Source organism: Anopheles merus, chromosome 3L, assembly GCF_017562075.2.
Source record: "Anopheles merus strain MAF chromosome 3L, AmerM5.1, whole genome shotgun sequence".
Lineage (NCBI taxonomy): Eukaryota > Metazoa > Arthropoda > Insecta > Diptera > Culicidae > Anopheles > Anopheles merus.
In genome coordinates, this window is record NC_054085.1 from 8327212 (window position 1) to 8347246 (window position 20035).

Below are 20035 nucleotides of genomic sequence, written 5' to 3' on the forward strand. Positions count from 1 at the left end.
GGAATTTAGACAATAAAGTCTGCACCAATTAGCTTTTGTACAAAACACGACCGGACCGATTCACACCGAACAAACGAATGACGGCTGGAGCTGACAGATTTCGGCGATCTAGATTTTTTTTTACGTTTACAGCGGGAGGGTTGACCACTCCAACCATCGGCGGGCTGTCTGTTCTTAGGCGTTCCAGGAATAGCAAAGAACATTTTTCAAGAATTTAATTGATAAAACACTTTCTGAGTGATTTCAACTTTCAACAAAAATGTCTAAAGTTTATTTTGAATGGTTATTAACAGTAACAAGCTTTTTTGCGAAAAATGTACCTATTGTTGATGCTTCAGCATAAATCATTCGGTTGTCTCTTTCTTTCTACCCTCTACCCTTCCCATTGAATCGCTCCCATCGCATTGATTATGTGCAGAAATGTTTTGTTTACGATGATGAAAATTATTTATTTATGTTTGCCGATCGACGATTGAAACTTAATGCTACTACGACCTTCCTGGCGGGCTTGTTTGTTGTTAAAATGTTTGAGATTTATAGATTTTGCGCGGAGCCGACTCGGGCAAAATCATTACAGCTACATCTATACTGCTGACCATACGCATTCGCGCTACATAAAATTGTACGTATCCTTAATATGCTACGAAAATGCAAAATATATGCTTACAAATCTAACCTTCCGCCCCACACACAGGCACTGCCCACACGAGGGTGGAAGGACAGGCAAAATCAATCCAATCAAACCACTCCAATATGCAGTAAATACTTATCTCCATCAAGCTTAAAATTTGGGAAGAATATGTGGCGAGCCGTCGCACTCGGAACGCAACTAATGGTCCTTCTTTTTCGGCTTCTTCGGATTACGCGAACGGCTCTTGGCTTTGCAGAGCGGACAGATTGGGGCGTTGCGATGGATTTGCTGATGGCACGACAGACACGACTTCATCGGGGGTGGCTGCTGTCTGCTGAAAGAGGAAAAATCGAACCAAACACGAAGCTCTCAATAGCTGGGAAAAACCCGAATACAGTGGATAGAGGAAAGAAATATAATTGGGACAAACGAGATGTTTGTAAGGCACATAATAAAAATATATAAAATAAAATACTAAAGTGTATCAGAACATACAGGAACAGAACAAAACTGAACGAAAAATCACCTTAAATTCACATTGAAATCAGACCTGAATGTCGGATGACCGATGCCGATCGTTGATGGGGCCTGCTGGAGCCGGTTCGTAGGCAGTTCCGGCGGTTTGTTGATTCGCATCGCTACCGGAGGTGGTGGAAGAAATCCGGGCGGTGCGGACGGCGGCAACGATGTGGCCGGCGCATCGGGTGGCAGTGGATGGTGGGCGGACAGCGGTGGACGGGAGAAGGTGGCGGAAGGTGTCGAGAGCGATTTGTTGGCGGTGTAATAGTTTTGGAAGCGGCTGAAACAGGACGAAAGAATATTTCAATTAAATTATTTTAGTTTGAGAAACGGGACGGACAAAGTGTACGCACTCGGGTGAAATAATGGTTCCTTCCTCTTCGTGCAGTTCCGGCAATCTTTCTAGCCCGAGATAGTCGCGACGCATAGAGTCCACCTCGGTTTTCAGCGGCACGTACTCCTCGTGTACGCGGTTGGCCATGTTAATCGAACGGATACGATTTTCTTCCGCCTGTTTAATAACGGTTTCCATCTAAAAAGATAAAAAGAGGACATTTAGCATATAAATTAATGCTAAATAAAAACAGCTGCACAGGAAGAAAACAGTAATTTTACTTACAGCGTTAATGTCGGCATGAATTTGGCGAAGTTCCTCCACATGGCTCATCTTCTCCTGCATCAGCAGCTCCAGCTCGCGCCGATACTCGGACAGACATTTTTCCTCCGCATCGCCGTTCTCCACCTCGCGGATAATTTTCAGCTTCAGCTTTTCCAGCTGTAGCGTTTTGGAGCTAGAAAAAAACGAGTCACGAGGAGAATGTAAAATTAAACCCGCTTCACCACAGAACAGAACCACCTCCGTCTTTGGGATGGGGTCGCCGCCTTACCGAATGTCTTTCATCGCTTCGAGCTTTGCGTAAATCGTTCTCTCGTCAACCGCGCTCATCTTTGTACGCAAACAAAACTGCAGCAGCAGCAGCACACTTTAGTTCAAAACAATTTCCACTAGAAACAATTGCACTTTTCGCCGCTTTTTTGTGTGTACTAACACAACACAAGCTACACGCGGGCGGGGTGGAGACAATTAATTATTTTACACACGCATCATCCAGCTACAAACCTTTCCCTGGCGGTGGAAAAAGATGCTTTGATGCTGCTGATGGAAAATGGCCGATCAATCTTTTCTTCTTTTTTGCTGCCGCTGCCCGTCGTCGCCCTTCTTACCCAGAACATCGCACCCTTCGCACCCTTTCGACACAATCACAGCACACAAACATCACGCACACAACGATGGAGGCAGATGTCAGTGGCGGACGCGATATGCGAGCGCATGCACACTGTCACACCGTTCCACTGTTTACAAACAAATCCGGTGCCGTGATGGTGCTTTCCCATCATTAATTTGCAAGTTTTTTTAGGGCAAAAAGGATCTGTGAAGGTCAATGTTTGGTGGTTGGTGGAAATAACTTATACGGTATAATAGTTATTATTATTTATTCTATTTAAACTAATTTTCAGTATAAGGTTCATTCGTTATACCTCCTCGACCTGCTTGGTTCGATACGACAGCCTGCTTAGCTACTCTTTAATCAGAAACGAATTTTAATCTTTTTCTCTTTCAATTTATCATCCTGTAGTAACCAACGATCATCATCGATCACAGGATTTGCGCGAATGACAACGTGCCTGGACGTTTGCGCAACACGAGCTAGCTTACGCCACCGGTTGTTTGATTTCGGAGCGGCCGGTAACTTTACCATCCACATCCAAGATGTATCACCGGAATCTGGCCCACCTGAATCCGTACGAGCTGCACAAGCATCTGATCAACGAGTACATGCTCACGAAGCCGGGTGCAACGAAGCTGCTGCAGCGTGATACGTCCCGCGACAAAACGGACCACGATGTAGTGCGCGAGAATCACCGGTTTCTGTGGGATGACGAAACGGTGGACAGCTGGGAGAAGCAGCTGGCCAAGAAGTACTACGATAAGCTGTTCCGCGAGTACTGCATATCGGACCTGAGCCGGTACAAAGAGAACAAGGTAAGTATGCCGTCCCCAGACGGTGGGAAGCCTCGCATTCTTTGTACGGTGAAAACATATCTGACATCTCACCCTCCGAAGGTTGCTATGCGGTGGAGAATCGAGAAGGAGGTGGTCGTCGGCAAGGGACAGTTCGTTTGTGGCGATCGGCACTGTGAGGAGCGGAACGAGCTGCGCAGCTGGGAGGTCAACTTTGGCTACCAGGAGCATGGACAGAAAAAGAACGCACTGGTCAAGCTGCGTAAGTAAGGCGGCATTGCATGGTGTTCCATTGATAATCAATATTAAATCCGTCACATTCTACCCCCCGTCTCAGGCCTTTGTCCCAAATGTTCCGACAAACTTAACTATCACTCGAAAAAGAGGGAAATCAAACGACTGAAAAAACGAGATCGTAAAGCAAAATCTTCCAGTGCCGGTAGGAGGGTAAGCGATGATGCTGTTTCCTCGAGTAGCGTTATTGCACCTACTCAGGAAGGCACATCGGTCGCCACGGCAACACAGGAAAGCACCGAACCGGAGGAAGTACCGGAAGCGGTAGGCGAACAAGATGGTTCCTGTGCACCGGAAGTTGCTGAAGGAAGTTGGACGAAGGGTAAGGAAACGGCTGGTGATGATGATACTGAACATCATTAACCATATTTAACTGTTTAATGCTCTTTATTCTGCAGGACATGAAGTGGAAGAGAAGTCACGTGAGGAAGAGTTTGACGAGTTTTTGGAGGATCTTTTGCTTTAATCTACGATCTTCGCGTGAAAGCAAGCATTAAACAAACGGTACTGTGTGCTGGTATATTTTAGATCGTAGTCAAGCTCTGTTTAATCATGTTTGGGAAATATAATAACGCCTGTGGTGTTTTCGAAGTTATTTCAGTTTAATCGCAACAGTTTGCATTTTGGCTGTTGCGCGAGTTGCGTGATGTGTTGTTCAGCTTAAGAAACATTTTAAAAATTAATTATGGTTCTTAAATTAACTCGGATTGCTTAGCAGTTACAAAAATAATACTTTGCACATTTTTACGAAACCAATTCTTCAGTCAGGACCTTCCTGAAATCTGAGAATGAGTTGGGGAATTCCACAGCTCCGTCCATAGGTAAGCAATGTGCGTCAATGTGGGGATTTCAAAATGTCAATGTGGGTCAGTCAATTGTTCGAAACATAATTTTCGTTAACAAATCCAATTGTCAGCCGTAATTTTTCCCCAGCTGAGACCTAGCCTAACATGGCTGATTATGCTCAACCGGCATCGCCAACGGCGGCAATATAAGCGTCAAGTGAGATAATGTGAGTAAGAAGTGAAATGTACGATTGTATTGTGCTTTACATCAAAACCGGTTACAATCCGTACTTATCAACGATTCGCGAAATCCTTAACGCGTTAGTTTGCTTTAGCTGCTCGATCGAATCACATCAACGGAGTGGCGCATAAAGCACAATGAAAATTTTATTACTCTGTATTGTTATCTCACTCAGCACGCACATTGCTTTCGGGCAAGACATTGAAGAAGAACTGGTAAGAACAGTAGCCGACCCTCCCATCCCCGTGATGCTGCACACACATTAACGCAATTGATACATCGCCCGTCTTTAGAGATGTCCCGGTGGGTACTGCGTTTCGAAGTACCTTTGTCCCAACGGGACCTTCATCGACGATATGAAGCGTGCCCAAACCACGCAGCTGATAGGATTGCGAGCGGGGCTCGACATTGACGATTTCGACATTTGCAATGATTATCTGCTGGTGTGCTGTCAGTCGGCTCCCGCACCGACGGCCACCAGTACGCAAAACCCGGTCAACAGTGATGTGAGTACACGCTGTACGAAATGATCGCAGCCGTTTGGGCACAGATTCATGGTGGCCTGGAACTATTCTTTTTTGGATGTTTAGGAGCTAATTGAACCACCACCGTCCACCAACCTTGCCTGCGGTCAGGCAAACGAGGGTGGTTTAATTTACGATTTGCGCAACAACGACACGCTGTCCCAGTATGCCGAATATCCCTGGGTGGTGTACATCTTGGCGCACAAAAAGCAGGAAGCGAATTCCGGCAATTTTGTCTGTGGTGGTACACTGATCCATTCACGGCTTGTCGTTACGACGGCACACAATACGGACGGTAAGACGGATCTGGTGGCACGGTTCGGCGAATGGGACGTCAGCACCACCAAGGAACCGTTCCCGCAGCAAGTAAGTGTGCACGCTGATGTACAATATCATTTGTTTTTAATGCAGTAAAACAACACCAATGAGTGCATTTTCCCGCACCAGGATATAGACCTCGCGGAGGTCATCAAACATCCACAGTACGTGTTCAACCCGATACAGAACGACATTGCGCTGCTGGTGCTGGCGGAAAGCGTCCAGTACGCGGCACACATACGGCCCATCTGCCTGCCGCAGCCGACGGACGAGTTCGTGGGCCAGCGGTGCGTCTCCAACGGCTGGGGCAAGGAACGGGGCGTGTACGCAAACGTGATGAAGAAACTGACGCTTCCCGTGATCGGGCGCGCCAACTGTACGCGGATGCTGCGGTACGCCGGGCTGGGACCGTTCTACACCCTGCGCGAGGGTTTCCTGTGCGCTGGCGGCGAGGACGCCGTGGACATGTGCAAGGGGGACGGTGGATCGCCGCTCGCCTGCCAGACGGAGAGCGGAACGTACGTGCTGGCTGGTATCGTATCGTGGGGCATCGGTTGCGGCGGTTTCAACATCCCGGGCGTGTACGTGGCCGTTAACCGGTATGTGCAGTGGCTCAACGAACATATCGTCGACCAAGCGCTGAACGAGAGTTTTGATATAAAATTGTAATAAACTGTCTGTGTCATGCTTATGGTTGAATAAATGCAAATGCCGCGCACGAACGCCGCTGCTGCCTGCCAATCATATTGCTCTGCTGTACTGACCTTCGACTTACGGTAGATTTCGATTCGCGGGGAATCCCGACGCGGGCTTTTGCTTATCAAGAGATGCGTTACGTACGGGTTTTTTTTTGTGTGTGTGTGCTGCGCTCGCCGATGTGATTGCAGGCTTACGCATCAATCTTAATAAATTCAAATTATTGTCAATTAATCATTAAATCATCATAAAAGTCAAACCAGATGCAAATGCCACTTTAGCGTGATCATCGCAAGAAGGAACAAGGTTGAGCAAATAGAACATAATTTTATACAATACCAAAAGTAATGATCAAATATTGAAGAATTGGTCGTTCATGACAATTATTTCGATTTTCTGGTGCTAGAACCCTCACTGAACGACAAACCCTGTGCCACGCTAGAGTATCTCGTATTAACCTATGCCTTATCATTCAATCGAATCCTCTTCGCTCTTGTACTACCCTCAAGCTGTTCTACAGTTCAGTTGCAATACGGTGATCATACGAAAAGGTATCAATTTTGTACTCACGATGCCTAGCTGGTGGTGTAGCTGTTGTCTCGTTGTACTACTGTACGCTCAGCGGATGATCGTCCCAAGCAGTGCGCAGAACGAGGGTTCAGATGAACTGCAAGTAAAGAAACGACTGTTAGTAAGCACGCTTAGTATTGTCGCTTTGTAAAGCAAATCGTTCATTTCTCTGCGTAGGAATGTCCGGGAGGATTCTGTTCGCCCAAGTATCTCTGCCCGAACGGTACGTACAACGAGGCCAATGCGCAGAACCAGGAAATCATTATGCTGCGCTTCGGCGAGGAAGATGTGTGCCAGGACTATATGCAAGTGTGCTGCTCAAATGCAACGAGCATGCGATATGAGTTGGTAGGGATATGGTAGCTAGCAATGGAAAAACGGAAAGCTGCTTTATTAATGCGTCTTTTTATTTTGTTAGGTGACTAACAACGAACCCGTAGAATATGGCTGCGGCATAAGCAATCCGGGAGGATTGATTTATCAAGTGGAGGGAAACCGTACGTACGCTCAGTACGGTGAATTTCCATGGGTTGTGGCGATTCTGGAAGCCTTCTACTCGTCCAACGAGCAGCAGTTTACCTACGTTGGTGGAGGTACGCTTATACATCCGAGATTCGTTGTTACGGCTGCACACATTTTTAACAAAACCGAAAATCTCGTCGCTAGCTTCGGCGAGTGGGACATGAACCGGGATGAGAACGTGTACCCGAAACAGGTAAAAGCAGGTTGAACAGAAAGTGATGTTCGTAAAACAGGAGGATAATGATTTTTCCTGCCCATTTTTCATTTCACATCCAGAACATTGACATTGATCGGACCATAATCGTTCATCCCGAGTACAATAGCGTGGGACTGTTGAACGATATTGCGTTGGCGCAGCTAAAGCAGAACGTGGTCTACGATAAGCATATCCGGCCGATATGTCTGCCCAACCCAACCGATCGATTCGATGATCAACTCTGCATTTCCACCGGCTGGGGTATGGAGGCGCTAACCAACACTTACGCCAATGTGTTAAAGCGAGTCGACCTGCCGGTAATAGCGAGAGCTTCCTGCAAAAAGTTGTTTGCTGAAACCCGGCTGGGACCGTTCTTCCGTCTGCACAAGAGCGTTCTTTGTGCCGGTGGTGAGGAAGGCGCGGACATGTGCGACGGTGATGGTGGTTCTGGGCTGGCTTGTCCGAACGAGTCGGGTGCGTACGTTCTGGCGGGAATTGTTTCGTGGGGCTTGAGCTGCCATCAGCAGAACGTACCCGGTGCTTACGTGAATGTGGCACGATTTGTAACGTGGATTAATGCTACAATCGAGGGAATACTGTGATTGTCAGTGATTGGAAGCGAATGGCCATGGGTGGAGATTATGTTGCCGAATAAAGGATCGGATTGCAGAAGAATGTGTAGCATATTCATACTAAGAAATAATGATCAAGTTGAAAGATCACAGACACTACAACACTGAGAAAGACTTGGTTCTTGGTTCACTATGTAGCGTGAGCTGATCTCCTTTAGTTTGCTTTGATACCACATTCTTCTCCTAACGTAATGACCATGCAAGCTTTTCGTGGCATTTTTAGACCTTATTAAAACACCAAGGAATTATAAGTCCTTGCTACGTGGATACAGTCAACATGGATATCAAACAACTAGCGTTGTTGTAGAACCTGACTCGATTTCCAAGAAACCACTTCAGAAATCTTATTCAACCAATGCACCAAACACACGGTCCAAATAATGTGCGGCAACAATCTCGGATGTACGTAAATTCTTTCTGCACTTACCTTCATATTTAATGCGCAATTGGTTTTATCATTAATTTACAGCAATTGGCAAAATTCAACTAAAATTACACACCCAGTTGGTATATCCACGCTTGCTCAACTGTTTCAAATCAGCTAAGGTTCGGATTCCTCCTTCAACTGCACCTCACTAGGCACTCACAGCCGTCATCGTTAAAATTGACTTTTCGTTAAGTTTGTTTTTTTTTCGGGTTATTTGGGAACGTTTCGTCAAGAGTGCTGTCAGCAAGAAAAAAGTAGAAAATGTTATTGTTTTATTTTCGTTGGCGTTGTTAAGTGTAACCGAGTGCAAAAACTGGGCGAGAACTGTTGTAAAATTATGCTTTTGAGCGTCGTTTAGTGCCCCTGTCTCAAAGCCAGCGAGTGAAAATGAATTTGTAAGTACTGGTGGCGCGAAGCAAGTGAAGTGTGGGTCGGTGCAGACCTCCTGCCTGCTCCCAGTGCCGTGTGTAGGGGAATGAGTAGGCGGGAGCGGTTGCAGGGTGACGGTGGCGGGCGATCAAACTGTGTCTTACGGAATGCGAAGAGCAAGAAATTTGAGTGTTTTAAAACATTTTTCGAACGGAAATCTTTGCGAACAGGAGTGAATTCATTTGTTGTTGTTCTTCCCTTCCCTACCGATTTTAGCTTCATACCGAACGAGGTGAAACGGGAAGGTATTTACCTTCAGCATCAGCTTGGCCCGCCGCTGATACACCAGCAGCACCACCAACTGCCCCAGCAGTCGCAGCATCAGCTGCTCGGTTTCGCGCATCCCGGAATGATCGTGAACCTGAAAAAGGAACAGTTCGATCCGTACGAAAAGCTGCCGGATGGCCAGGCGCACAACCAGCAGCATGTGCTGCAGCTGCAACAGCAGGCCCAGATGGTGGGTCTACAGCAGCACATCTCTGCCCAGATGCAGTCTCAGCTGGCCGCTCAACAGCAACATCAGCAGCAACAGCAGCCTCAGCAGCAGCAACAGCAACAACAACAGCAGCAGCCTCAACAACAGCAACAACAGCCGCAGCAGCAGCAGCAACAACAGCAGCAGCAGCCGCAGCCGCAGCCGCAAACGCAACAGCAACAAACACCTCAGGCGCAAACCTCAACGGCTTCAACGGACACGGCCACACCGACGACAACGACCACCAGCACTACCAGCACCACGAACACCACCACCACCGGTACGGGTAAAAAGAAAAAGAAAGGCAAAGCGAACCGGAACATCGTTATCCCGCAGCTGCCGGAAGGGTTCATCGTGAAGGTGAAGGAAGAGTACACGGAAAACTACGTCCGCACCGTGACGAAAATCCCGGAAGTATGGTGGAACCAGGTCTGTTTGCGACTCATGCCGATCCTGTTGTTAAGCTCCCCCCCTATTCCTTTTTCCCGTTTCGTTCGCATACGGTGTTACTTTCTTTGCAGGAGCAGTTTATCCGCACGGTCAAGTCGCCCGGCAAGAAGGAGCGAAAGTACCACGATTACAACGCGGTCAGCGAGCACCAGTGCGATGTGTGCGGGAAGTATTTCAAGGATAAGTACAAGCTGAACTACCACGTGCGCATCCACGTGCCGGAACTGTCGCACCGGTGCGACGTTTGCGGCAAGGTGTTTGCGCACCAGTCGACGCTGCATAATCACAAGCGCATCCATACAGGTAAGTGGCGGGCGGACGACTCGAGGGGGGTGTTTTGGGTGTGTTGATAAATGGGCAGTTCCATGTACGATCGCATGGTATGGGTATATTTTAAATAAATCTTAAGTATTTCATTAAAAAAATTACCTAATTAATTGATTAATGAAATTAATTAAATTGAAGCTTCTTTCTCTAGAATGGCCGTAAACCTTTGAAACAATATTTTTCATCCAATTAGACTAGTGAACGGCATGTTAAAAGTCTTTAGCGTTTTGTTCAATTTTCTTTATTTTTACTTTTCCAAATCGGTCTGCTCTCAAAATGGGCGCCAAACAGAATGGTCGTTCACGCCACGGAATTCTGACAGCTCTTGATGACAGCTCGTACTCTGCGTACGAGCCACGCGAACTGCACAGTGGGCTGCTACAGTACTCCCCTTCCAGACTAGGATACGTACTGTTGAAGATGGGTAGGAAACACCACTCTTCGGCCTGAACGAGTGGTTCTAGTCGGTGGTAACTCAGAAGAACTGGTAGGTGGAGCAGGAACACTTGCAGAAGATTCTTGTAGGATGTGGGCTGGTTTGAGGCGGTCTATTGATATAGATACTGTACGACCTTTCACGTTGACCTTGAAGATTTTTTCTGTTCGATCCATAACCTCATAAGGCCCTTCGTACGGTGGTGAAAGTGTTGGTCGTATGGAATCATTGCGAATAAAGACGAATTTACATGATTTTAGTTCGGTGGGAATAAAAATATTCCGAGAACCATGCCATGAGGTTTGTCTGGGGCGTAATGATCGCATGGCATTTCGTAAATTAGCTACAAACTCAGCTTCATTTGTTGTTTCGCCAATATCGTTGAAAAATTCGGAGGGAATACGAAGTGTGGTACCATAAACCATCTCAGCTGGTGATGCTTTAATATCTTCTTTGTATGTTGTTCTTAAGCCAAGTAGTATCACTGCGAGATTTTCACACCAGTGTTCATTATCGTGGCAGAGAAGAGCTGCTTTAAATGTTCTATGGAATCTTTCGATGATTCCATTGCTTTGAGGATGGTATGCAGTTGTACGCAGGTGAGTTGAACCTAACAGGCGGTTTAATTCCAAGAAGAGTGATGACTCAAATTGTCTACCTTGATCAGAAGTAATATATTTCGGTACACCAAAACGCGCAATCCATCCCGAAACTAGAGCATCAGCTATTGTAGAAGCAGTCATGTCCGGAATAGGTAAAGCCTCTGGCCATCGAGTAAATCTATCGATTATAGTCAAGCAGTACCTATTTCCTCTGCTGATTGGAAAAGGACCAACTATGTCGATGTTAATATGGGAAAATCGATCGTCTGGAGAAGGGTATTGGGATAATGGTGATTGAGTATGCCTTGATATTTTTGAACGTTGGCATTGTATACAACTTCTCGCAAAGGCAATGCTATCTTTTCGAATATTTGGCCAAACGAATCTTTCGGTCATCAATTTGGCTGTGCTTCGTGTCCCAGGATGCGATAAATTATGTACCGCTCGCAGCGCAATATTTCGAAATGATGGTGTGACATACGGCCGAATACGATTAGTAGAGCAATCACAATATAATTGTGTGTTACTGCCTGGAATCTCAATTAATTTTAATTGCAGCGACGATTCAGTTGTACCTTGCAATATCTTGCGGAGTTCCTCGTCATTTTTTTGATCATTTGCCAGCGCAACAAAATCCATCGAAGGCAATGTGTGTATAGCTGATATGCGAGACAGCAGATCGGCGACGATATTTTCTGTACCATTTATGTGGCGTATGTCAGTAGTTATTTGGCCTATGAAATCTAGTTGACGGGCTTGCCGATCAGAAGCTTTGTCGAGTTTTTGGCGAAATGCATATATAATGGGTTTATGATCAGTGTAAATATGACAGCTGCGCCCTTCCAGCATATACTTAAAGTGACGCACTGCCAAATATATTGCTGATAATTCTCGATCGTAAGTACTATACCGCAGCTGCGCTTTATCAAATTTTTTGGAAAAGAATCCCAGGGGTTGAACGTTTCCCTCCACAATTTGATGTAATACAGCACCAGCGGCAATGTCTGAGGCATCAACCCAAAGAGAAAGCTCAGCAGATTTAGCAGGATGAGATAATAAGGTGGCTTGTGCGAGTTGTTGTTTACATTGATCGAAAGCTGCAAGAGTGTTGTCAGTCCAGGACAAAGGAGAGCAGTCGTTTCGTTTATTTCCCGGGATCATGTTCAATAATGGAATTTGAGCTTCAATGGCATGAGGAATGAACCTTCGATAAAAATTGATTATTGCCAGGAATCGTTTAAGTTCCTTTACTGTCGACGGAAGGTTAAAGTTTTGGATGGCTAGTACACGATCAGGTAATGGGCGAATTCCTTCAGCAGATACAGCGTGACCCAAAAAATTGAGCTTATCGCGACCAAATTCACATTTAGCTACATTAATGGTCAGATTGTGATCATTTAGTCTCTCAAACAACTGTCTCAGATGTTGTTTATGTTCATCGAGAGAATTGGACGCTACAAAAAGGTCGTCGACATAAGGGAACACAAACTCTAAGCCACGCACAACTTCATGTATCAATCGCTGAAAGGTTTGAGCCGCGTTGCGCAAACCGAACGTCATGAATAAAAATTCGTACATTCCGAACGGCGTCGTAATAGCTGTTTTCGGAATATCATCCGGATGTATAGGAACTTGATGAAATGCTTTTTGTAGATCAATTTTAGAAAATATGCATTTACCTTGTAACATTGATGTAAAATCCTGGAGATACGGCAACGGATATCGGTCCGGAACAGTTTGAGCATTAAGAGCACGATAGTCTCCACATGGTCGCCATGTTCCATCTGCTTTCTTGACCATGTGGAGAGGGCTAGCCCAATTGCTGCTTGATGGACGACATATTCCCAATTTCATCAAAAGTTCGAATTCGTTACGGGCTGCTTCGAATTTTTCTGGTGAAAGTCTTCGAGGTCTAGCATATACAGGCTGGCCAGTCGTTTCAATTCTATGCATAACAGAAGACTTAGTTGTTGTACCCATAGGGGCGAGGTGTGTTATTTGTGGAAATTCAGTTAGTAAATCTACAAATGGCGACGCCGCGGAAAAAGTTTTCACCGAAATGTCAATATCTCTGGTAAGAAAACCACGTGACTCTAAATTGGTAGTGTTGTCTATGAGGCGGCCACGTTTTAAGTCAATAAGAAGATCAAACTTCCGTAAAAAATCTGCTCCGATGATACCCGTTGAGACATCAGCAATGAGAAACGACCACACAAATTCACGACGGAGGCCGAGGTTTACTTTCAGTAACACTTCACCGTATACTTCAATAGCAGTTCCATTAGCGGCGAACAATTGGATAGACGAAGGCTTTACTCTGGCTGATTTTAATCCTTTTGGAACGACGGAAACATCCGCTCCAGTATCGATAAGAAATTGCATATTAGTAGAACAATCTGCAATTTTCAGTCGACAGATTGTGGCTGCCGAGGAAAGTTCGCCATTTTCCTCCACAGCATCAGCAGAGTGGCGTCATTGCTGGCTGGAAGAAGGCCAATTACCTACAGAGCAAGGTGCGCGACATACTCTAGCATTACTTCCGTAAGTACGATGATACCAGCATGGCCCATTTGATGTGTCTCTAGCGCGATCAGCATCCGTACTACGTGCGCGAGAACGGGATCGACCTTGGGGGTTATTAGGATGGATCTTGTCAAATCGTTTCGATAATGCGTCGATTGCCAATTTAAGATCCTGAATCTGTTGATCACTCGATGTTACATTGAGAGCAGTTGTAGTTGTTTCCTGACCGATAGAGCTAATATTTCGTAAGCTCATAGATTCGACAATAGCATCAGCTATAGTCGTCTTGTCAGCGGCATCACCACGCGAAGCAATTACTGCTGCTTGGGCATGAGCAGGAAGTCGAGCTGCCCATAAGTCTAGCAGCAAGGTGTCCCCTAGAGAATCGCCGGCAACTCGCTTCATCTCGTTAAAAAGATGGCTAGGCTTTAAATCTCCAAGGGGCATTTCAGACAACACACGATGCAAACGCCGCTGCTGGCTGTCAGCGAAATGTTCCGTCAACTTTGATTTGATATATGGGTATTTTCCACTAGTTGGAGTATTCTCGACAATTGTGCGAAGTTCACCAAGTTTCTGCGGGGGAACCTGGGCCATGACGATATTGTACCGTTGAGAGTCATGTTGGGCGGTGATTCCAGATGCAGCAAACCAAAACTCGAGGGACATAAAATATGCGTCAATGTTGGTGTCGGCCATAACTGGTGGGTTAAGACGCGGGGTAGCAATTGCTGCAACAGCCGCGGATGATGATGATGATGATGCTACACTTTCACCAGCATAAACATGCTGAGCACACGGTACAGTTGCGTTCTCGTTCTCCATTGTTTGAATTCGTTCGTAATTGTGAAAAATATTGACGGATCACGTCGGGGTCACCACTTTAGCGTTTTGTTCAATTTTCTTTATTTTTACTTTTCCAAATCGGTCTGCTCTCAAAATGGGCGCCAAACAGAATGGTCGTTCACGCCACGGAATTCTGACAGCTCTTGATGACAGCTCGTACTCTGCGTACGAGCCACGCGAACTGCACAGTGGGCTGCTACAAGTCTATAGCGAAATCATGAAAAGTCTTACTTGATTTCATAAATACTTAAGTGTCATACAGAAAATAACGAACGAATAATGTATTTGAACACGCTTCCCTCTTGATTATTCCATGTTCAACTGTTTAATGATTGTCTTATATTCCCCATTAATGGTGTATTTCCTATTTAATTTAGTAGAATTTGGTTGGAACAAGTTATATCGAGTTTTGCGAGTTGTTTTGTACAAATGGTATCTTTACTCTCTATTCAATTTACTATTCAAATGTCCGTTATTGCCGTACCTAGTCACTACAAATTACTAACTCGCTTCTGCGTTCTTTTTCCCTAAGAAGGCTGCACTTTAAACAAACTTCAACAGCACGGCAAAACAGAAACCCTTCTCGCAAAGTCTTCCAAACTCACCCACTGTCCCTGCTCTTGTTTACGGCTCTAGGTGAGCGTGCGTTCAAATGTTTAACCTGCGGCAAAGCGTTCGTACAATCGTCGGCCCTGTCGAACCACACGAAGATACACACCGGCGAGCGGCCGCACGAGTGCCTGATCTGTGGTATCAGCTTCATCCAGAAGATCAACCTTATCTACCACATCCGCATACACAACGGCGAGCGTCCGTACCGGTGCAACATCTGCCAGAAGTCGTTCATCCAGCAGAGCCATATAAAGAACCATATGAAGGTGCACAAGAAGGACAATCCGCTCGACTGCAGCATGTGCGGCAAAAACTACAGCGATCTCAACGAGCTGACCGAGCACTACGCGTCGCACCATACGGCCGAGCTGACGTACCGGTGCCAGGCCTGCGGCAAATCGTTCGCCCAAGCCAACCATCTCAAGATCCACAAGAAGAACTTCTGCAACAGCAAGTCGAACTAGATGCATCCTTTCCGTTTCCTTTTTTTCGGTCCTTTTCCCCCGCATTTCTTCGTTTGCTGTTCAGTGATTTTCTGTGAGAATTCAAAAACAAAAAAACCCCTTTCTTTATCCTTTCCCTTTCTTACCTTTCTTTCTTTCAATCGCATTTTTGTGTGGTGTTCACACACTAAAGAAGAACCTTCCTATATATTAGAAAAAAAAAACGATTATACAGTCAGTAGTGTGTCGTCCGGCGGCTAGGTCCTATCACTCTCTGGATTCCCCATCCTCCCCCCCCCATACCTACCCCGGATCGCCCTAGTTCTTATAGAGTGCGTGTAATGCGCGAAGCAGCAGCAGCAGGAGCAGCTTTGCAACATTGCGGAATGTTATTTCGTCTTCTGCTTACATTACACACGATACGTCGTTTATGTTTTTTTAGTTACTAGCACAAAGTTCAAAGTATCGTTACAAACGCTAAGCCCAGAAGCGACCAAAACCAATAGGAGATGCCAGATGTGTGTTTTCTGGATCGTGGAAATCACACACAAACCCCCCCCTTACCCCCCTCTCAACACGATAATAGTCCGATTCCCAATAGTTAAGTTCCCGCCAACCTTCCACCTGCTCTAAAATGCTAGAAGTTACGCACTTCTACCGTTAAATACAGTCACTTTGCCACCCGAATACAGCTGGTAACACATTGGATTGTAACCGTTCGTATAACGTTTCTCTTACTCAACGGCTTGGCCCTTCAAATTTCCCCAGTGTTGCACGTAATCAACTCGTAATTTCAAAATTAATGCTTCTAAATTGATAACAAAAAAAAAACGAATGCGCCCTCCGGTGTTCGTGTGTGTGTGTGTGAAATCTTATCACGTGAATGCTTCAACCAGTGAAGGTTCATCCCGGTAAAAGTAGAATGTAAAACAAACAAAAAAATCACACCCTTTTTAGAGAGTAGTGTTCTCCGTTTGAAATTGCGACCGTTGGGGCCGATGTGCCGTTTCAGTACGCTCGGAAAAAGGCAGCGTGCGGCTCGTATAGCATAATTAACTCTAAAGTATATTGGCAAACAAAGAATCCAAACACACACGCACACACGTTTCGGCACGACACACGGTAGCGCAGTAGCAGTGGGAGGTAAGCAATTATTACGCGTGCAGAAAAAAAGGAAAGCAAATATTGATTAATAAAAATCAAAACAATTGTAGAGAGCTGTATGTGAAACTATATGCGCGTGGCGTTATCGAACCATTTTAACGAGTGTTTTAATATCCGAAGAATTAGTTTTTTAAAGTAGAGTGTCGATCAATGTGCTGTGGCTGGACAAGAAGTTTAAGTCGAAAACGATACCGAGTAGTAAGAAGGTTTACTATTTTTATTTTGATCTCTTGATAGTCGATTATTTGCATTAACCGCAAAGATCGTCATTTATAAATTAACGATTAATCAAAAACGTTTACTTTACCCACTTCATCTCACCCCATAGCATGAAACGAAGTGATTTGAATGAAGCAATGTTTGATGGCGTGAAGCGATCGCATGACGAGATATGGATGCAATGTGATGGTGAAATGCACTCGCTACAATTCTCCACCATGAATGCTGCAAAAAGGGTGGAAGTGTCGTTAACATTGCCACAGATTCTTCGCCAATCCCCCCATCGCCGCGGCGCTCACAATCAATACTAACGCGGAGAACAAACCGGCCGGATTGGCAGCGCCGGCCGATGCGTAATGCTCGAACTTGCGCGCCCAGATCGCGAATGTGTAGAGGTCCGAATGAGCGCGGGTCAGCTTGTACGTCACAATGTTGTGCGGTGTCCTGTAACAATGCGAAATCGTTACTACGTGAAATGATAGGACAAAAAAGCGGCAGAAAAACTTACGGATCGCCTACGCTCGGTACGACGGTGTACTCCGTCTCGGACACGTCGATCGGTACGATGCTGGTATCCACGTTGTTCGGTAGCACAAACGTTTCATCGTTGTTAGCGAACTTTGCCTGTATCGTGATGGTGTTGAACGTGACCGCTTCATCGTACGCTTCGGTTGCAGCGAACCGGCGCGAACAGTCGCTATAGTTGGCAGAGGAGCAGGCAAAAATGGCACACGTCGTAATCTGGCCATCGGCAAACCCGTCGAACGTACGACCAGCATCGTAAGCGGCCAGCTTGTAGCGATAGTAGTTCTGCAAATGAGAGCATACGAGAGAGTTATCTCAGTTTAACGCATATCATATTAGGAAGCCATCCGGCAAGGTATGATAAGCGGAACAGCGCCAAGATGTTACCGTATTTTGCAGATTCGGCTTGACGCTGTAGTTAATCGTAAAGTTGCAACAGTGACTTTCGTAGCAGACCGACTCCTGCAGCAGTGCGTTCGACGTCATCGGCAGATCTTTCGTCGCGTACTTGTCGATCTGGTCACGCTTCAGGTAGAGCTTGGCCATCTGTGCCGGTGTACCTTTCGGTTGCGGGATCTTGTTAATGGCCGCATTCGGGAATGTCATTTTGGGCACCTGTGCGACGTAAAGCTTGCTGCAAAAGAGAAGAACGAAATGAAATGGAAACTTAAACCCTTCACAATGGCGGCGCCGGTCAACAATATACGCACGTTTGCGGTTCGTGGTTCATGACGGTCGTGAGCTCACCGTGCCGACCGGAGTAGATCCCTGTACCGGTGCTGCCCACCCCCGGGAAGCTAGCGCCTGCCGCAAGCAAATTCACGTTGTTTGAAAATGCCCACCCCTGCTGGATCTGGGCCGCCGTTAGGAAGGGTAGCTCGGAGAACCACATCGTCGGGAAGATAAAGTCGGTAATGCCCAACCGTACGAGCTCCAGCGCCGGCTCGTTGAACATCAGATCGAAACAGATAAAGTGGCCAAACTTCACCCCAAAGTCCGTCTCAAAGCTCGCCATCTCTGGGTAGACGGTCGTGTTGATACCGGCCTCCCCGAACAGGTTAAACTTTCGGTACCGCGACACGACCACACCCTCCCGGTCGAACGCCACGTTCGTGTTGAAGTGGTACAGCCCATCGGCACTGCACGGTCGCACATCGCCCGCCTCCGGACAGCGGGCCTTCTCGGTCAGATTAATCACGACGTACTTTTTGCGGTTGCGTGCGGCACAGGAAATGTCCCGGACGACCGGCTCGTACTCAAGGATGTTGCACGGTGCGATCGCATCCTTCGGGTGTGGTACGAACGAAGCGGTTGCCACACGGTTCAGCGTGCCCTCGGGAAATGCCAGCACATCGGTAGCGTCCGCCTCGGGGGAGTTTATAATCGATAGATACTGGGCGAGACGGTTCGCCGTGCTGGTTTCGGCCGTTTCATCATTAACACGATCGGAGCTGAACTCTACCACACCGGCCCAATAGTGTGGATCGCCTGGCGTAGAGATCTGCGTAAAAGAGGCAAGGTGAAGATGGCAGGGTTAGGCACAAGCACGGACGCAGCGGGCGGAAGTGAGCGTGCATTTAATTGAGCGTGCAGCAGTGACGTACCTGTATGCTCGGTGCAACGAGCAGCAGTAAAATGCAAAATAGGACTGGCGGTTTGTTCATGGCGGCGTACGGATGGGCACGGGAAGCGGGTGTATTGGCGACGGCGACCTTCGCTTCAGTTGCTGGTCGATCGGGAACTGATGACAGCTGGTTGTCATCCGATCGGGGGTTACCTGTTGTTTCGCCTTGAGGGCGATATAGCCGCGATAAGTTCGTCCGGCGGCAGCGCCATTGCATTAATACCACTGATAGCACCACGAGCACTTTACATCGAATGCACGGGCGCTTGTAAGTGTAAGCGTGTCCGGCGAAGAAGCTATTAACAGTGATTAACGAAAAAAGTATGCCCGCGCGTTCCAGACGAGTTGTAAGAATAATGGAAGGAATGAAGTTTTCGAATACGACATCAAGGGCAGTTAGTTTTCGAATTGAAACAATTCTTTTTTGAACAACAATTTCAATTGAATGCACTAAAACACTAGCAGTAAACTACGGTAACACCACGTGTAGGACACTGTATGATAAGTTGTAATGGACATTTAAAGCGCTCTTCTCATCCTAGGGGTAAGTGTGAGTGAGTGATAGCTACAATGTATTCAGCAATCGGACTCTGATCTCAACCCCTCACTATATCATCTTATCTGGTGGTATAGTCTGGTGTAATTATCATTCTAGAAACCGTCTGATGTCGATCACGTTTCAAATAGATGCGACCAAAGTTTAAGTATGCAAAGTCTTATTACATCAATTCCATGATCTGCAGTCGTGTTTACTTCTTGTCTGTTTGTTACCATTGGAGGAAAATTTCACAAGTCTCCCCATGATACACAAAAAAACAACGACACGGTCTATCGATTGAACAATGCGAATGCAGGAAACGGCTATTATCGATTCAGAAAGCCCACCCTTGGATGGCTTGGAGGACGTAGTGGCGAGCGCTTGTGTTTGCATCCTGAAAAAATAAACCAAAGACTAGATAAAGAACCTCTAATCTATCGTAGA

The 20035-nt window shown here is 46.4% G+C and overlaps 6 protein-coding genes across 12 annotated transcripts; 4 read left to right on the plus strand and 2 right to left on the minus strand.

Moving 5' to 3' along the window:
- Nucleotides 1–423: 423 nt before the first annotated feature.
- Nucleotides 424–2466, minus strand: LOC121600601 (zinc finger C4H2 domain-containing protein-like). 4 transcript variants are annotated; one of them, XM_041929335.1, is made up of 5 exons: nucleotides 2038–2466; nucleotides 1770–1941; nucleotides 1504–1682; nucleotides 1182–1430; nucleotides 424–962 (listed from the first exon to the last, which is right to left on the minus strand). In XM_041929335.1, the coding sequence occupies exons 1-5, from the start codon at nucleotides 2094–2096 to the stop codon at nucleotides 830–832; spliced, it is 792 nt and encodes a 263-aa protein (XP_041785269.1). In that variant the 5' UTR covers nucleotides 2097–2466; the 3' UTR covers nucleotides 424–829. The 4 variants fall into 4 exon arrangements, with proteins under 4 accessions (XP_041785269.1, XP_041785268.1, XP_041785267.1 ...); XM_041929334.1 differs by having other exon boundaries at nucleotides 424–965; XM_041929333.1 differs by having other exon boundaries at nucleotides 1158–1430.
- Nucleotides 2467–2504: 38 nt separating this feature from the next.
- LOC121600602 (protein FRA10AC1 homolog) lies at nucleotides 2505–4138 on the plus strand. The gene is made up of 5 exons (XM_041929337.1): nucleotides 2505–2624; nucleotides 2788–3194; nucleotides 3276–3435; nucleotides 3511–3789; nucleotides 3866–4138. The coding sequence occupies exons 2-5, from the start codon at nucleotides 2922–2924 to the stop codon at nucleotides 3931–3933; spliced, it is 780 nt and encodes a 259-aa protein (XP_041785271.1). The 5' UTR covers nucleotides 2505–2624; nucleotides 2788–2921; the 3' UTR covers nucleotides 3934–4138.
- Nucleotides 4139–4542: 404 nt separating this feature from the next.
- Nucleotides 4543–6081, plus strand: LOC121600599 (phenoloxidase-activating factor 2-like). The gene is made up of 4 exons (XM_041929329.1): nucleotides 4543–4708; nucleotides 4787–4999; nucleotides 5084–5383; nucleotides 5465–6081. Exons 1-4 carry the CDS (start codon nucleotides 4631–4633, stop codon nucleotides 6002–6004), a joined length of 1131 nt encoding a protein of 376 aa, XP_041785263.1. The 5' UTR covers nucleotides 4543–4630; the 3' UTR covers nucleotides 6005–6081.
- Nucleotides 6082–6532: 451 nt separating this feature from the next.
- LOC121600600 (phenoloxidase-activating factor 2-like) lies at nucleotides 6533–8008 on the plus strand. 2 transcript variants are annotated; one of them, XM_041929330.1, is made up of 4 exons: nucleotides 6533–6704; nucleotides 6779–6949; nucleotides 7020–7316; nucleotides 7400–8008. In XM_041929330.1, exons 1-4 carry the CDS (start codon nucleotides 6603–6605, stop codon nucleotides 7919–7921), a joined length of 1092 nt encoding a protein of 363 aa, XP_041785264.1. In that variant the 5' UTR covers nucleotides 6533–6602; the 3' UTR covers nucleotides 7922–8008. The 2 variants fall into 2 exon arrangements, with proteins under 2 accessions (XP_041785264.1, XP_041785265.1); XM_041929331.1 differs by having other exon boundaries at nucleotides 6627–6718.
- A 599-nt stretch (nucleotides 8009–8607) lies between these two features.
- Nucleotides 8608–16754, plus strand: LOC121598811 (zinc finger and SCAN domain-containing protein 12-like). 3 transcript variants are annotated; one of them, XM_041926101.1, is made up of 4 exons: nucleotides 8608–8773; nucleotides 9024–9711; nucleotides 9804–10035; nucleotides 15103–16754. In XM_041926101.1, the coding sequence occupies exons 1-4, from the start codon at nucleotides 8766–8768 to the stop codon at nucleotides 15540–15542; spliced, it is 1368 nt and encodes a 455-aa protein (XP_041782035.1). In that variant the 5' UTR covers nucleotides 8608–8765; the 3' UTR covers nucleotides 15543–16754. The 3 variants fall into 3 exon arrangements, with proteins under 3 accessions (XP_041782035.1, XP_041782036.1, XP_041782037.1); XM_041926102.1 differs by having other exon boundaries at nucleotides 9810–10035; XM_041926103.1 differs by having other exon boundaries at nucleotides 9024–9696.
- A 123-nt stretch (nucleotides 16755–16877) lies between these two features.
- Nucleotides 16878–19191, minus strand: LOC121598810 (vanin-like protein 1). Its single transcript, XM_041926100.1, has 5 exons — nucleotides 19034–19191; nucleotides 18140–18930; nucleotides 17817–18063; nucleotides 17413–17714; nucleotides 16878–17348 (listed from the first exon to the last, which is right to left on the minus strand). Exons 1-5 carry the CDS (start codon nucleotides 19091–19093, stop codon nucleotides 17153–17155), a joined length of 1596 nt encoding a protein of 531 aa, XP_041782034.1. The 5' UTR covers nucleotides 19094–19191; the 3' UTR covers nucleotides 16878–17152.
- Between the last annotated feature and the right edge of the window lie 844 nt (nucleotides 19192–20035).

Excerpts from the sequence above, each read along its gene's own strand:
- LOC121598811 (XM_041926101.1), top strand. Across the intron at positions 9,712-9,803 it reads CGGAAGTATGGTGGAACCAG|GAGCAGTTTATCCGCACGGT; the intron begins GTCTGTTTGCGA and ends CTTTCTTTGCAG. Across the intron at positions 10,036-15,102 it reads TCACAAGCGCATCCATACAG|GTGAGCGTGCGTTCAAATGT; the intron begins GTAAGTGGCGGG and ends TTACGGCTCTAG.
- LOC121600600 (XM_041929330.1), top strand. The coding sequence starts at position 6,603 with ATGCCTAGCTGGTGGTGTAGCTGTTGTCTCGTTGTACTACTGTACGCT. Across the intron at positions 6,950-7,019 it reads CGAGCATGCGATATGAGTTG|GTGACTAACAACGAACCCGT; the intron begins GTAGGGATATGG and ends TTATTTTGTTAG. Across the intron at positions 7,317-7,399 it reads AGAACGTGTACCCGAAACAG|AACATTGACATTGATCGGAC; the intron begins GTAAAAGCAGGT and ends TTTCACATCCAG.
- LOC121598810 (XM_041926100.1), bottom strand. The coding sequence starts at position 19,093 with ATGAACAAACCGCCAGTCCTATTTTGCATTTTACTGCTGCTCGTTGCA. Across the intron at positions 18,931-19,033 it reads TCGTTGCACCGAGCATACAG|ATCTCTACGCCAGGCGATCC; the intron begins GTACGTCACTGC and ends TCTTTTACGCAG. Across the intron at positions 17,349-17,412 it reads GTACCGAGCGTAGGCGATCC|GACACCGCACAACATTGTGA; the intron begins GTAAGTTTTTCT and ends GCATTGTTACAG.
- LOC121600599 (XM_041929329.1), top strand. The coding sequence starts at position 4,631 with ATGAAAATTTTATTACTCTGTATTGTTATCTCACTCAGCACGCACATT. Across the intron at positions 5,000-5,083 it reads AAAACCCGGTCAACAGTGAT|GAGCTAATTGAACCACCACC; the intron begins GTGAGTACACGC and ends TTGGATGTTTAG. Across the intron at positions 5,384-5,464 it reads AGGAACCGTTCCCGCAGCAA|GATATAGACCTCGCGGAGGT; the intron begins GTAAGTGTGCAC and ends TTCCCGCACCAG.
- LOC121600601 (XM_041929332.1), bottom strand. The coding sequence starts at position 2,096 with ATGAGCGCGGTTGACGAGAGAACGATTTACGCAAAGCTCGAAGCGATG. Across the intron at positions 1,431-1,503 it reads GGAACCATTATTTCACCCGA|CCGCTTCCAAAACTATTACA; the intron begins GTGCGTACACTT and ends GTCCTGTTTCAG. Across the intron at positions 966-1,157 it reads GATTTCAATGTGAATTTAAG|CAGACAGCAGCCACCCCCGA; the intron begins GTGATTTTTCGT and ends TTCCTCTTTCAG.
- LOC121600602 (XM_041929337.1), top strand. The coding sequence starts at position 2,922 with ATGTATCACCGGAATCTGGCCCACCTGAATCCGTACGAGCTGCACAAG. Across the intron at positions 3,436-3,510 it reads GAACGCACTGGTCAAGCTGC|GCCTTTGTCCCAAATGTTCC; the intron begins GTAAGTAAGGCG and ends CCCCCGTCTCAG. Across the intron at positions 3,790-3,865 it reads TGAAGGAAGTTGGACGAAGG|GACATGAAGTGGAAGAGAAG; the intron begins GTAAGGAAACGG and ends TTTATTCTGCAG.